The following is a 16,386-nucleotide window of genomic DNA, read 5'->3' on the forward strand; positions in this document are numbered from 1 at the left end:
AAAAAAAATCTCATATATCTCATGATGTCTACCTTGATCTACCTAGTTCACAGAGATGCTGGGAGATTAACAGAAATTACATAAGTGTAAGTGCTCGGAAAACTATATTAGCAGGTACTTATAATCTGCACAATGGACTCAATTTACTGAGTTGTTGGTCTATGTCAGTACTACCTTGATTATTCACACTTTTCACTGGATTTGACTCTAAATGACTTTTGACTATCGATCTAAGTTAAATCCAACCTCAAACCATGAAAACCTGTTATCACGAAAATATTCAATCAAATTTGTTGTTATAAGCCTGGAAGAAAATACCAAAAAGGGAATTTAAAAATGTCCTGTGTAATGCAGTATCACAATGAGTTTAGTCTCTCAAAGTAGCTATTTGGAAGAAGAGTATACACACTGTTGTCCATCAACGACAGAAAATCACTCTCATAATGCTCTTACCTATTTGTTCCCTTTTGACATCTCAATTTTGACATTTCAAGTCTAGTAAGAACAATTCAGGAGGGTGATTAACAGTGATTAGCTTTGCAATTTTCAGGCTACTTAAGTTACCTTTTGGCTCCAACCTTTGCTACCTGTATCATTCTGATTCAAGTTATTTAACCTTCCTACTTTTCTCAATAGTAAATAGGTTTAAAAAAAAAAAGAAATTAAAAAGAAAAAGAAAAACGAATTATAAAAATCAAATGATAATGTATGCAAAACATCTTTTTTTTTGGTCTTTTTTCGTTTTTATCGGTACCAGGGATCGAACTCATGACTGCCTGCTTGCAAGGCAGGCGCTTATGCCGCTGAGCTAAATCCCCAGCCCCATGCAAAACACCTTAATCCAGCGATTACAAGTAAGACCGCAATGATGCTATTGCTGGGCTAGGGATGTAGCCAGTGGTAGACACTTGCCTGGCATCATATATAAGCTCTAGATTTGATTATTGACAACAAATACACACATGCATGTGCATGTACCCACACACACACACGCACACACACACACACACACACACACTTAATCACTCTATATCTGTTACTGGTTTTAGGAGATTTTTTCTTTTCTGTTGCTGTTTTTCAACTATGCCTCTTATTTCCTTGCAAGGTTTCTTAAAGGGTTGGATAACAAATATTTTAATCTTTATAGGCTATATGGTCTCTGCTGCAACTATTTAACACTGTCTGTTCTTACAGCCTAAAAGTCGGCCCAGAAAATATATAAGTGAATAGATATTGAGGTGTTCTAATGAAACTTCATTTAAAAAAAAAACAGAAAACCAAGACGAATTTGGCGTATGGGCCAGGTATGATTGGTGCACACCTGTAATCCCAGGACTTAGGAGGCTGACGCAGGTAGATTATTGTGAGTTCCGCCTAGGTAATAAAGTGAGTTCAAGACCAGCCTGAACTGCATAGTGAGATCCTGTCTCAGAAAGACAAAAAGGAAAAAAAAGGCTTATGGGACAGAGTTTACTGATTTTTGATTTAGATGAATATATATAGGATTTTTAAAATTTTTTCTTATTGTTTGGATGCTGGGGATCAAATTTAAACCCACTCTTAACCCCAGTCCTGTAAATGCTATTTGCTTTGAATCTGCATATCCTGCATAACCTATGCAATATGTTGTCAAAAACATATTACTCCTATATTTATTTATTTACTCATTTATTTATGTGTGTGTGCCTTTTTAAGACAAGTCTCACTATGCAGTTTAGGCTGGCCTTGAATTTGCTGTGTAGCTCAGGCTGGTCTCAACTTTCAAGGGTTCTCCTGCCTCAGCCTCCTGAGAGCTACAATTATAGGCATAAGCCACCATGCTGGGTTTACTCCTACATTTACTAACAGGTACTATACTATTTTTTCTGTCTCAATGTTCTATTTTCTTTCTTTCTTTTGTTTTTGTAATTTTGACATATATAATCCTCATTCTTTTTCTTTTTTCACTGTTCTATTTTCTGTAACTGACTTAGTAGCACTATAAGTACCCAACAGACACACACAAAAAAAATAACAACATTCAGAGACAACAAAGGTCCTAAGAAACACTATATAGCCCTTTCTATTTTTTATTTTGCCATGGTTTTGCCAAATTTCCTGATGGGACTCCAACTTGCAATCTTCCTGCCTCAGGCTCCCTCAGTGCTGGGATTACAGGCATGTACCAATAGACTTGGATAATGCCTACATTATTTTCTAATTTGCTGGAGAAAAACAGTAATGAGAAAATAAGAGTCTACATTAATTAATTCCTAAATCCCATTTGGCTCCATAGTTACCAGACGTTCTCTACAAACCATGAGAATCACATCTAAGCCAAATATCTTCCTAGTAAGCAGCACTTGTCTATACTAGAGTTCAACTGTCTTCCATCTTGCTTCTGGCTACACCCTCTCTAGCGGCACCTGAACTGCCCTTCAAGTAGAAAGCAGCAGCAGGATGGCTTCCTGCTGGGAGCCTGACCCCGCCCTCTGTGCCCATGACTTCATAACAAGGACACAGAATGTCAAACCCAAATGTGGGGGACTCACCTGCAGCTGGAGGCTGGAGGCCCTGTGCTTTACGGCTGTGGCATAGAAAGCATGGTTCATGTGGGCCTGTCCCAGTTGCTGCTTCCACTTGCTCCACCACAAACTGAAAGATCAAATCAAGATGAAACAGGTTAGAAAAAAGGCCACCTGCAAAAGAGAAGAGCAGTTAGAACTGTGCCTCTGACCCTCAGCTTAAGTTACTCTCCCTGGCAGTGCCATTTCAGGACTAAGATATGTGATATTCATTGCTAAAAAAACACCAATCAAGCTGGGCGTGGTGGTGCATGCCTGTAATCCCAGCATTTAGGAGGCTGAGGAGGACAGAGGAGGAGGGTCGTTGCAAGTTTGAGACCAGCCTGGGCTACAAAATAAGGTCAAGATCAGCCTGAACTAAATAGCGAAACCTTGTCTCCAAAAAGAAAAGAAAAACAATCAAGAACCAGTCCCTGAACTGCCAATGAAGGAAACTGATGATTTCTAACTTCAGATCCAGCAATATAATGTAACCTGGCTTACACTGCTTATTTTTCTAAAATTACACATTTTGCCAATATTTAAAACTCAGGAGATCTGCTGGATGTGATGGCAGCTATCTAAAATCCCAGCACTTGAGAGGCTAAGGCAGGAGGATCCCTGAGTTCAAGGCTAGTGTGGGCTACATAGTGAATTCAAAGACAGCCTAAACTGCACAGCAAGACCCTGTCTCAAAAAAACAACAACAACAAATATATATATATATATATATATATATATATATATATATTTTTTTTTTTTTTTTTTTTTTTTTTTTTTTTAAATCAGGAGATTTTCCTGAATAATCCAGGGAAAAAGTAGATTTTAGATTTCCAGTCTTGCTGGATCCTTTCTCTTCCTACTGTCTTGGGACAGGTTTTTATTTCAGTCTTGTTTTTTTTCATTTAATTTTCTACTTTGCTATAGGAAAAGCAAATAAAGAGTATCCAACTCTTACTTTACAAGAACAATTGCTTGGCTTGGTCATTCTACTCACAAAGACTCCTCCCTTTTTTCTTAGCAGAGGACATGCTTACTTGTATCATTCACTCCAAAATCATCAGCTATCTTTCATTATCATTTTTGTGTGTGTGGCGGCAGAGAGAGTATCAGGAATCAAACTCAGGACCTCACACTTGCCAGGCAGCATTGCACCACTGAGTTAAACCTCTGGCCCCCCACTTCTCTTTTTAAGCACTTAAGGAATTACAAGTTCTCTGAATGAACAGCACCAATGTGTTATCCACAACATTTTCAGCTCTCAATGGACAGCACACTAAGTAAATTAATTATATAAAAATATTTCCCATAACCTGCCTGGCAAGTGCAAGGTCATGAATTCAATCCCTGGTACCAAAAAAAATAAAAAAATAAAAAATGTCCCCCATACACTTAAGAACAACTGCATACTAAAAATAAGCATTTAAAAATATTTGCTAAATAAAGTTCAGATAACTTTTTAAGTAACTTCATGTTCACTTATTTTCTCAACAGGGCTAACTACTTCAAATACATTACCTTACTCCCAATAACAATTCTGAAAGAAGTGTGCCTATTTCACAGTTGAGAAAAATAAGACTTTGAGAGAGCAAATGCTCCAACAGTTCATGTATCTACAAAGCTATATATGCTTTATTCAGTGTCCAGGTGGCCAGATCTCAGCAAGGGGTCTTTTTTTTTTTTTTTTTTTTTTTTGTGTGTGTGTGACTGAACCTAGGACCTTCACACTGAGCGACATCCCCAGCCTGTCTTTCTGTCCTTTCTATCTTTTCTTTCCTTCTTTCCTTCACTTAGAGATCAGTCTTGGTGAGTTGCCTAGCCTGACCTGAAAGTTGTAATCTTTCTGCCTCAGCCTCACAAAGTGCTCAAATTACAGGCAGGCATGACCTTTCGATTGTCAGGCAGATACTGTGCCACTGAGCCATTTTCTGGCCATGACAATTACCTCTTATCTGAGCTCAATTTACTCATCCTTTCTGAGCCTTACTGTACATCTTAATCTGTACAATAACTGTTTTTGAAGTTTATGTAAGCATTAAATCAAATAGTTCACATTAAAAAATTAATACACATAAACTTACAGGGTTTAGAACACAGTAAGTGCTCAATTAGTATTATGATTATGTGAAAAGTTGAACTTACAGTTGAACATATTGGTAATAAATACAATATTAGGCACCAACTGTGTTAAAAAAATATTGCTTTCTCTTGCTTCTTCATGGCAATTAGGGAAACCTCTTCAGAGGGGAAAATCTTAACAGACAGTAAGTAAGGTAAAAATATTATGTGCAGTATGACAGGGCTGGGTCCTCGAGGGAATCAACACAGAAGATGAAAACACATCAAAACTAGATATTCCTAAGAGACAAACAGAAGCTTGATACTACTGGTATCACCCTTTTGACATTTCCCATATAAACAAACCATTATCTCATTAGGAGTGGGCCATCTTCTCCCACCAAACTAAAACTACAAATTATTGACAAAGGTTAATGTCATCCATATGTCCTTGCTACTTACTATTGGATAAATATTAGCTAAGAAGCTATTGGTTGATTATATTTGGTAGGCAATTATATTTGTAATCTTTCTGATCATAATTTGACCCACACTGTACCACCCCTTGTGACTTTGTTCTATGAAACATTCTCAGAGAAGTAGGCTCATTGGCACTTTTGGGTCCCCTCCTTTTCTCAAGAGCTATCTCTTTCAATAAATTTTTCTACTCCTAAAGAAAAAAATTGTTGGGGCTGGGGATTTAGCTCAGCGGCATAAGTGCCTGCCTTGCAAGCAGGCAGTCGTGAGTTCAATTCCCAGTACCGATAAAAAGGAAAAAGACAAAAAAAAAAAAAGAATTCAAGGCCAGCCAGCACTACACAGTGAGATCCTGCCTCAAAAAGACCAAAAAAAGTGGGGCGGGCAGCACAAAGCTGCTAAAGTAAATGATGGCTGCTGATCTACAAGGCAACCGAGCACACTTACCATAAGATACTCCGCTGTCTAAATTCCACAGCAGTGGTTTGCATCTGAAGTTTTGTCCTACGAACAGCCACATAGATCAACCATGACTTCCAGGCCTGTCGCATCTTTTGCTTTGCACCTAAATATACCAAAGAGATGTTTTGTTTTGTTTTGTTTCTGCTCTGTGGAGCAGAAAGATGAAGTAAAAACTCAAGGGTTCTCTACTCATTCTGCTTTTGAATAACCAAATACCACTAGTCTTCAAGTGCCCCCTATTGGTAAAATTATGAAGTGCTACAAAATGAGGATCCAGGTATACATGTGAAGACTGTGTAAGTGATGACATTTTTTTTTTTTAATCGGTATTGGGGATCAAACTCACAACCACACGCTTGCAAGGCAGGTGCTTATGCCACTGAGTTAAATCCCCAGCCCAGTGATGACATTTATAAAGCATGTATTAGACTACTGAAAAATCCTTCATATGAAATCAGTTATTTTTTAATAAAAACTACAATATTTACAAATGAACTGACATGAATAAATAAGCACCAAAAAAGTGAGCAGGGACAAGGATGAGACAGGAGTGGCAGGAGCTGATCCAGAGCATATTGCTGGCCAAACCACTTTGCTTTAAGGATTTCTACTGGCTGCAAGGCTGCATGCTGCATGAGAATAACCCTGGGAGACCATCAAACAATGTAACAGAGGCAGTGAGCTTTGAGGATATGGCTGTGAACCTCACCAGGGAAGAATGGCTTTGCTGGATCCATCCCCCAAAAACCTCTGCAGAAATGTGACATAGGAAAACTTTCAGAAGGTGATTGCCTTAGGAAGAAACTCAGTGACCAGCAAACTGAAGATAAGTACAAAAATAGGATAGCAAGAAAAGTCTAAGTGAAGAGGTAGAAAACTACTGTAAATATAAATTACAATATCAAATGGAAAATGTATTTTTGGACACTAGATACTGTTGTATATATAAAACTTGTTGATATAATACCAGATGAAAGCCTTTCCTATAGAAAGTCCCTAAGTAGTCATTGATTACCAAATGTCCCCATTATAGCTAATACTGGACTCAAATAAAATTAGTGTTTAGAAATTTCAAGAGAAGCTATCCAATTGTAACAAGCATGGGAAAACCTACACTGAGTTCCAGTCCTTTCAGAAACATGGAGAGAAATCCTACAAGTACTGTGTATGAAAGGACTCACATTGGCCAGAATGTATGTACACAATGTGGGAAAGCATTCAACACATACATGGACTGCCAAGCATATGAATGAACTCACACTGGGGAGAAATCATATGTGTGTAAGCTATGTGGGAAACTTTCATACATGAAAGAAGTGACATTGGGAAGAAATTCTATATGTATATGGGAACAATATTTTGTTTTGTTTTTTTGTTTTTGGTACCAGGGATCGAACTCACGACCTTGGACTTGCCAAGCAGGCACTTTTGCCACTGAGCTAAATTCCTGGCGCTGAAATCCTGTGTATATAAGCAATGTGGATATGCTTCCAGCAGACACATTAGGTGTCAAACACGAAAGAACTCACACTGGGAGAAACTATGTCTGTAAGCAATGTCAAATAGCTGTCAGAACACACAATTATCAAAGACACGAACTACCACTGGGGAGAAACCCTACACTATATATACCACTGGGGAGAAACCCTACACTATATATATGCAATGTGGGACAGCTTTCAGCATGTACAATGCTTGTCAAAGACACAAACAAACACACAATGTGGAGAAATCCTATTTATGTAAGCAATTTGGGGAAGATTTCACTACACACAGATGTTGTCAAACACATAAATGAACTCACATTGAGGAGAAACCCTAAATATGTAAGCAAAGTATAAAAGACTTCAAGATCAGGCCGGGGATTTAGCTCAGCAACGTAAGCACATGCCTGGCAAGCAGGTGGTCATGAGTTTGATCTTTCTTACCAAAAAAAAAAAAAAAAAAAGACTTCAAGATCACCATCACTGTCAAATACATGAAAGAACATACACTGTAGAAATTCTATATATGTAAGTAATGTGGGGATGCATTCACACTATACACAGGTATTTTCAAGTACATGAAAGAAAATACACTTGGGAAAAACACTGTATGTGTAAGCATTATGGAAAACTCTTCTTCCAATAAGCATCAAATTAAAAAGTGAGAGGAAATAAACTGAAAATACAAAGTGACTTGCATTAACATCAATCAGACAGGAGAAGCCCTTTCTTTGTAAGTAGAATAAATATCTTTCAGTCTATACAGATATCAATATATACATAAAAAAATTCATAGCAGAGTCTGAAGATATGTGAGCAATTTGGGAAACTTTATTTTTCTCAATTATACTGGGGATTTTCCCAGTGGCACAGCAATTTGGGAAACTTTTTATTTTTCTCAATTATACTGGGGATTTAGCCCAGTGGCACAAGTGCCTGCCCGGCAAGCGCAAGGTCATGAGTTCAATCCACAGTATCAAAAAAAAAAAAAAATTCAGTATTTTTCTCAATTCATTTAAATACATGAAAGTAATCACATGAAAGGGTATAGTGGGAAAACCTTCAGTTCTTCCACTGATCTTGAAGTACATGAAAGAATTCCAACTAAAGAGAAACCCTATGTAAGTAACATGAGAAAGCATTGTGTGATTCCTGTAACATCACAAAACATGTACAGACTCACAAAGAGTTACTACAGAGAACATGACAAGTCTTCATTTTTACATGACCATTCATAAAACATGGCACTGAATCCCTGCAATGTCACCACTCGGAAGGTTGAGGCAGGAGTATCTTCACAAATTTGAAACCAGCCTGGGCTACATAGTGAGACCCTGTCTCAAAAAAGCAAATATCAAACAAAACAAGATGATCACGTGTCACTAGTTGGAAGCATCTAAAGTACATTTATGTCAAGTGAAAGAAGGAATAATGAAAAGGCTATCTATTGTATCATTCCACTTCTACGATATTCTAGAAGAAAAAAAACTACAGCTAATAAAGAACTAATCAGCAGTCGTCAGAGGGCATGTGTGAAGGGAGGATGCTACAAACAGCTAACATGAAATTTTATTTCATATGGTGGAACTGTTCTTTCTTTTTTTTCTTGGTACTGGGGATTGAACATGCAACCTCATGCTTGCCAGGTAGGTGCTTATGCTGCTGAGCTAAATCTCCAGCCTGTCTCATTTTTGTTTTGTTTCGCTTTTTGTTTTTCCTGAGACATGTTTGCTACTCCACACTTGGCTTGAACTCAGTATGTAGCTGAAGTTAGCCTCAGACTTAAAGTAATTTTGCCTCTCTTCCAACTGCTAAATATACAGGTGTGTGCGACCACATCCAACTTTGTTCTAACTCTTGATAGGAGTTACATGATTCTATGCATTTGTTCAAATTCATAAAATGATATTCAAAAGGAATACATTTTACTTTATGTAAGTTTTAAAAATAATGCCAGTGGGGGACCAACCAAGAAATCAACTAGCTAGTCTTGCTGGTAAGCTGCGCAAGCTGCCTGCCCTCCAGGGAGAGAAGTCAGAGACTCCTCTCATGAGCCTCCTGGCATGGCACACAAACTAAAAATCAAACACCTTCCATATCCACCCCCCACCTGCCCGCGGAAGCAACCAAATGGTTCCAAGGTCAGCCTGAGTTGATAGTAACTAAGGTACGTAAAGTAACTTAACGTTTGTATTGTTTGGTTGATTTTGCAGGCCTGGGACCAGCAGTCTGAGCATCTCTTGGAAGGATGGTAGTATGTAATATAGCAAATATGGGCGATTCTTTTCTACCTTGTCTTCGAAGTCAAATAATTATTTTGTTTTGCTTTGTTCTGATTGTTTTGCTCTATTCAATATTCTGTTTTGATTGGTTTTATTGTGTTTTGTTTCTGGTTTGATTGTGCTATAACTGGCAGAACAGACAACTATTATGAAGCTAACAAGATATACTGTGGTACCTATTATTGTTTTCCTGGTATCCTGCTTTGAAGTTCTATACCAATTCTGCTGCATTGTTTTGACTGGCTTTGTTTTGTCTTGTTTTGTTGGTTTTTACTATCTTTAAAATAAAAAATAAATTAAAAAACAAAAAGGAAAACAAAAATAATGCCGGGCATGATGGTACATATTTATAATCCCAGCACTTAGGAAGCTGAGGCAGGAGGATCCTTATGAGTTCAAGGACAGCCTGAATTGCATAGCGAGGCTTTGTCTCTAAAAGACAAAAAAGTAAAAATAAAATACAGCATAGTTATTCACCAGTTAAATATTGCAACAGTATGTCTGGTGTTGTAACTAAGAGGCCTGGGTAAGAGTTTTTTACTCTGGGAACACCAACAGATCAAAGCACCCACTGCACAGGGAGAAATCAGGAAAAGCTCAACTAAGAAGCTGATATTTATTTTTTAGTTTTTTTCTTGGTGCCGGGGATCGAACTCAACCTCATGCTCACAATCTCATGCTTGCCAGGCAGGTGCTTATGCCACTGAGCTAAATCCCTGGCCTTGGAAGCTAACATTTAAAATAGGCTTGACTATTTTGGTTTCTCTTCAAGTCACATAAATCTTTCAATGTTTTCTAAAATGGGCATATGCAACAAAAAATGTAATCATTATGGACTGAAAAACTGTACTAATGAAATTTTTTTAAAAAAGACCCAGGTATGATGCTACATGCCTGTAATCCCAGCACTGGGAAGCTGAGGCATGAGGACCATAAGTGTGATGCCAGTATGTGCTACATAGTGAGTTCAAGGCCAGCCCGGAATACACAGCAGAACTCTGTCTCAAACAAAAAGAAAAAATAAATAAAATTTTTAAAAATTAAAAAATAAAAATAAAATGAGATGAAGAAGAAACAGCAGAGGCAAATATAGAAAGTCAAAGAAGTACACATCCATTGTGGCTGAGGATAGGGTATAGGGCAGGATAATAGATGAACTCTGTCTGCCATGTGATAGAGTCTTCATTTTATTCAATAAGAGAAACCAAATAAACTTTTAGCACTCTTGTACCTACATGTACAATGAGAAGAGGATAAAATATGAGTAATTGCAGGGAGATGACTGAAGAGGCACATGTAACACTCTGAGGAAAAAGATGAAGATTACTCTGACGTAGTGGCAAAGAAAAGATTATAAGTGATTACTCAGAGGGCTGTCTTATAAAAATTAGAAAGCCCATGATTTATAGCATGAGAAACAGACAAGCCTTCTCACTTAGGAATAGTCAGAGAAAGAGCAAGTGCATATGGTTAGAGGAGTTGGTAAGTTGGAGACACTAAGGGAGTGTTGGGTGCCTGCCTGCAAGATACATGATCATTTTGGAACTCTAAGCTAGAGACTTTTACAGGTAAATGGATGCAACTTGAGACCATACTCATAATTGAAATAAATCAGACACACATGTGTAAACATTGTATGGTCTACGTAGTGTGAGAAGCTGACAGAAACTATACATATAAAACTACATATATATAGTTAAGACAGTTATACCACTGATTTCTGAGTTCACTGAAGAGAAAAATTTGTGCTGGTATTGTTTGGACAATTCAATGTAGATGTCTTGTGCTCTGGGTGAATGATTTGGGGATGACAATGCACAATGTATGTACTATTGTTGTTGCGGGGGCAACACTTCAGCCTTTTTTCCTTGGACTTGCCACTTGGACTCAACTCATGAAGGAACCAGATAATGACCAAACCAAAACTGGCCATGGGGTTATCAGGGATAACCTGACCAAGGCAGAGTAGAAATGAGCACAATGACTCTGCTCCAGTTTCCTTGAAACCTTGCACATGGCAGCAAACAGCAGCCCCAAGTGCCGTAGGAGAGATGAAACCAGTACATTGCATCAGTAAGGCAGAATGGGCAGTTCACATAAACTCTGGTAAAATGAGCCTTAAATGCCAAAACCGTATCATATGGAGAGGACCACAGGGATCTGAGCACACAGAAGTTCCTCACCTGAAATCACACATTCTGAAAACATGAAAGAATCAAACGTATCTTCTCTTTGCGCTAGCATTATCCTTTCTCTCACATAATGTATCTGTCCTTCGAAAGAGCCTCTGTTAAAGTTATTTGGGCATTTTATTTAGATGTGTGCTTTCTTTTCTCACCATGATCCTTGGCTTTCATATACTTATTCCTCATCTCCTGCTGCTGCTGCACATAGGCCTTCCAACTCTGAAATACCAGGCTGTACAAGTAGTATCTGAGGAACCAAAAAAGCAAGAGACATTTCTTAAGACAACTCAACAAAGCAACTACTGATCCAATATACCCACTTTGTTCTTTACTCTCAAGAAACTATCACAGAGCTTCTGATACAAAAAACCCTATTGCAGCTGGGGATTTAGCTCAGCCAGGGATTTGCAAAGCACCTGCCTTGCAACTGCTAGGCATGAGTTCGATCCCTGGCATCAAAAAATAAATAAATAAATAAATAAATAAATAAATAAAATGAAGTAAAAAACTCTATCAGCACCTAAGCTAAAATTTCTTTCCCTACCATCACAGTGAAACCTATTCTCTCTGAAGTACAGTCATCCTTCATACCATAAAGTGTCACTAACTTTTCAAAAACTACATTTACTTTCAGCACCCACAAAGACATAGATAGCAGTTGGAAGGAGACTCCTATCTTAACCACTTAAGTCATGCACACTACACAAAACATGACTTTTCCTTTGCAATGAATGATATTCAGTGGTACTTTTTCTTTTTTCTTCTCCTTGCTACAGATACCATATACTTTAATATGCCTGTTTTTAACCTCAAATAATCCTAAGTCAGAATTCCTGCCCCAAAGAACCTAAAGTGACTATAAGATAAATATCATCACAAAGACAAAACACACATACATTTTCTTTCTTTTTTTTTTTTTTTTTTTTTTGGTACCAGGGATTGAACTCACGACCTTATGCTTGCCAGGCAGGTGCTTATGCCGCTGAGCTAAATCCCTGGCCCTACATTTTATTTCTTAAAAGAAGATCTATCCTGTAATGTCAACACTCAGGGAAGCTGACACAGTAGGACTATGGGCAATTAAGTGATGTAGCAAGACCCTATCTCAAAATAAAACATTTTTAAAGTAGCTGGGGATATAGTTCAGTACAAAGACCCTGGAACTCAATTTCTAGTACCAAAAAGAAAAGAATCTAAAGCATATATATTTGATATAACTCCCAATTTTTTTGTTTTCTTTTGTTATGTTTATTGACGTAGGGAATAGTTCAGGCAGGCCTTGAACTCACTATGGAGCTCAGGCTAGTCTTGAATTCTCAGTAATCCTCTGCTTCAGTCAAGTGGTGGGATTAAGGTACGTGCCACTATGCCCAGGTAAGTGGCAATTTTTTTACACATCTTCTATTCCTAGGCATATGAACATCAAAGTTCATTTGTTTTTTCTTTCAATTTAACACAAACCTTACGCACTCACTCTACCACTCAGCTAAACTTCCAACCTCTATTTTTTTTAATGTTCTAAATTGGGCATATATTTTTCTCCCACAAATCAATATAAATTAGAACTGATTCTTTTAAAAATAGTATATGTTCAGTCAGGTGTGGTGGTGCATGCCTATAATCCAGCACTCAGGAGGCAGAAGTAGCAGGATCATCTCTAGTTTAAGACCAGCATCCACTACACAATGAGTTCCAAGACCAGCCAGAACTATATATAATAAGAAGCAAAACCCTATCTCAGAAAAAAAAAGCACATTCTCAGAATTAGAAATTATATAGAAGTGAAAGTCAGTAAGAAAAATCTCATTGAAATCATTAGCATGATCAGCACATAACAGTTACCTGAATGAAAGGGGTGTGCATGTATGCTTGGATTTAATTACAACTTTGAATTTTCTTACTCTAAAAAGGATTTGAGAAAAAAATAGGAAGTGATTCAAAAAACACTGCTTCTTCTGATTAAAAAAACATCACAAAGTAATGTAAACTGTGCATGGTGGTGCACACCAGTAATTCTACCACTTGAGAGCCTCAAGCAACCTAGATTACATAGTGAGTTCAAGGCCTGTTCAAAACAACTACAACAAAAAAAAAAAAAACCTCCACAAAAAAGCAACGTGAGAATGTGCAAAATGTATATCTGAAAATGTGCAAAACTAATGTGACAAAATCTGACCTGTAATGACAGTCAGCTCGAACACAGAGTTTCCACTCTCGGTGAGAAACCCACCATTCTTCTTTCCATCCTTCTAAAGCCTTCCGTAGTATTCTTTGCTGATAGTAAAATCTGAAGAAAAGGAATAAAACATAACTAAATATGAGGTTCGAGTTGATATCCATTTCCAAATCAGTTTCACATTGTCTTGTCAATGAAAATAAAATTCCAAAATATATTAAAAAGACATATTTAACTATTTCTGATCAAAAACTTGAAACTAAGCCAGAGATGGTGGCATAAGTCTATAACCCAACATTTGAGGAAGGTGAGGAAGGAGAATACCAAATTCAAGCTCTGTAAGGGAAAACTTTGGTGACTTAACCTTACAATTTTAAAAGCAAGGGTTCAATCACCAGTACCATAAAACAAACAAACAAAAAATTTAGAACTACTTAAATTAGAAATGAGGTTGAAAAAATTTATGCTACAGTTTTTGTTTTTTTGGGTATTTCTGTAACCAAGGCTGGCCTTGAACTGTCTTTTATTTATTTATTTTTCATTTTTAAAAGGCAAAACAGAAAAAAGGACAGAAAGAACACAGAATTTCAAAACAATAGTAGGAAATTAACACTAGTTAACAACTGCATATTATTATCTTAGAAGTAGTTGTTCAGGTTACAAGATATAGGCACAAAAAAGATCAAACAATGACAGCACAAGCTGTTCTTTTGGATGAAGAGATTAACAGTACAGTTATCTATGTTGTATACGTGTGTATATATATACACACATACATATATATATATATGTACCTATATACATATAATCTTTTCCCGTTTTCCTTTTCTCCTTTCCTCTATCCCAGTCATTCTTTCCTTTTGAATACATTCTTTCCCTTCCAATGTCACAATATCTACTGTACCTTTTGGATTTTATTGCTCTTTATGTTTTTGTTTTTTTATACTGGGGAGACATGTTCATAGCAGCACAATTTATAATAGCTAAATTTTAGAAACAACTCAAATGCTCATGAATCATGGAATAGATTAGAAAGATGTGGTATTTTACAAACGAGTTTGATTTATTTCACTTATGAGTATACTCACTCATGAGTGAAATCAAACTCATCATTTACAAATACATTCATAAGTGAAATAAATCAAACTCATATCATTTACAAATATGAGTTTGTTTGGGTTGTTTCAAAAATTTAGCTATTACAAATTGAGCTGTTGGGGCTGGGGATTTAGCTTAGCGGATTAGCACCTGCCTTGCAAGCAGGCGGTCATGAGTTCAATCCCCGGTACTGATAAAAATGAAAAAGACAAAAAAAAAAAAAAAAAAAATTGTGCTGCTATAAACATGGGTGCACATATATTGCTCTAGAATGATGTTTTCGATTTTTCTGGGAAAATACCCAGAAGGGGAATAGCTGGATTGAATGGGACTTCCAATCCTAGTTTTCTAAAGAATCTCCACACTGATTTCCATATTGCACCAGTTTACATTCCCACCAACAATGAAGAGGTGTTGCTTTTTCCCCTACAGCCGCGCCAACATTTGTTATCAGTTGATTTCTCTTTTTTTTTTTTTTTTTTTTGTCTTTTTCCTTTTTATCGGTACCAGGGATCGAACTCACAACTGCCTGCTTGCAAGGCAGGCACTTAAGCCGCTAAGCTAAATCCCCAGCCCCCATCAGTTGATTTCTTGAGGCAGCAATTCTTTCTGTTGAACTCACTTTGTAGACAAGGATGGGCTTGAACTCACAGCAATCCTCCTACCTCAGCCTCCTGGGATTATATGCATATATGTGCCACCACGCCTGGCTTATGCTATAGATTTTACCAATTAAAAGTGATACCTTACTTTCTGAGTACCAAAATTGAATTAAGAACTGTTATTTTCAACTTTTTTTTTTTTTTTTTTTTGGTATTGAGGATCAAATTCATGACCTTGTACTTGCCAGGGAAGCACTTATGCAACTGAGCTAAACCTCTGGCCTCCATTTTAATTCATCAAACTAAAAAAATATTTTTATGATTAAAAAGTGGTAGTGGGGTGACAATATAGCTCAGTAGCACAGCGCTTACCTGGCAAGCGCAAAGTCTTGAGTTCTATTCCAAGGACCAAAAAAATAAAAATAAAATAAAAAGTGGTAGTCATTTTTCACTTACGTAATACAAAATTAAAATTACAAGATAAATAAATGCCAAGATCACAAATATTATTTTAACTAAAATCCCATCAGGGAAATTATAACAGCAAAACACAGGTAAGAGAAAACAAAGGGGAAAAAAATTTTAAGAAAGAAAATAGAAGAACAGTACCAGTGTTGATGCTGAGAAAGTATTGCCAAAGTGACTGCTAAATCAAGAATACTGAGCTTTGGGGGCTAGGGATTTAGCTCGGTGACATAAGTACCTGCCTTCCAAGTGTGTGGTCGTGAGTTTGATCCCTGGTACCAATAAAAAAGAAAAAGACAAAAAAAAAAAATACTAAGCTATGCATGATGGTACACACCTAAAAACCCAGCATTTGGGAAGCTGAGGCAGGAACATCACTGTGAGATTAATGCCAGCCTGGACTACATAAGAAGCTCAATGCCAGTATGAACTACATAGGAGGCCCTCACTCCCCATCACCCACCCCAAATACCAATCCTGTCAAGTTCAAGTTCAGTCTGAACTACAAAACGAGACCTTGTCTCAAAAAAAAAAAAAAAAAAAAAAGTAATAC

The 16,386-nt window shown here is 37.1% G+C and overlaps 1 protein-coding gene across 9 annotated transcripts in view; it reads right to left on the minus strand.

The window, feature by feature from the left end:
* The window catches only part of Sfi1 (SFI1 centrin binding protein), an 84,090-nt gene that overhangs the window by 41,353 nt on the left and 26,351 nt on the right, over positions 1-16,386 (minus strand). For all 9 annotated transcript variants that reach the window (XM_063225908.1, XM_013141848.3, XM_063225909.1 and 6 more), the window contains 4 exons: positions 13,669-13,779; positions 11,645-11,739; positions 5,526-5,643; positions 2,532-2,634 (listed from right to left, as the gene is read on the minus strand). In XM_063225908.1, the coding sequence (XP_063081978.1) occupies positions 2,532-2,634; positions 5,526-5,643; positions 11,645-11,739; positions 13,669-13,779 (427 nt within the window). The remainder of the gene's footprint in view (positions 1-2,531; positions 2,635-5,525; positions 5,644-11,644; positions 11,740-13,668; positions 13,780-16,386) is intronic.

Source organism: Cavia porcellus, unplaced genomic scaffold, assembly GCF_034190915.1.
Source record: "Cavia porcellus strain 051 isolate PalLab524CR breed Dunkin Hartley unplaced genomic scaffold, mCavPor4.1 scaffold_16, whole genome shotgun sequence".
Lineage (NCBI taxonomy): Eukaryota > Metazoa > Chordata > Mammalia > Rodentia > Caviidae > Cavia > Cavia porcellus.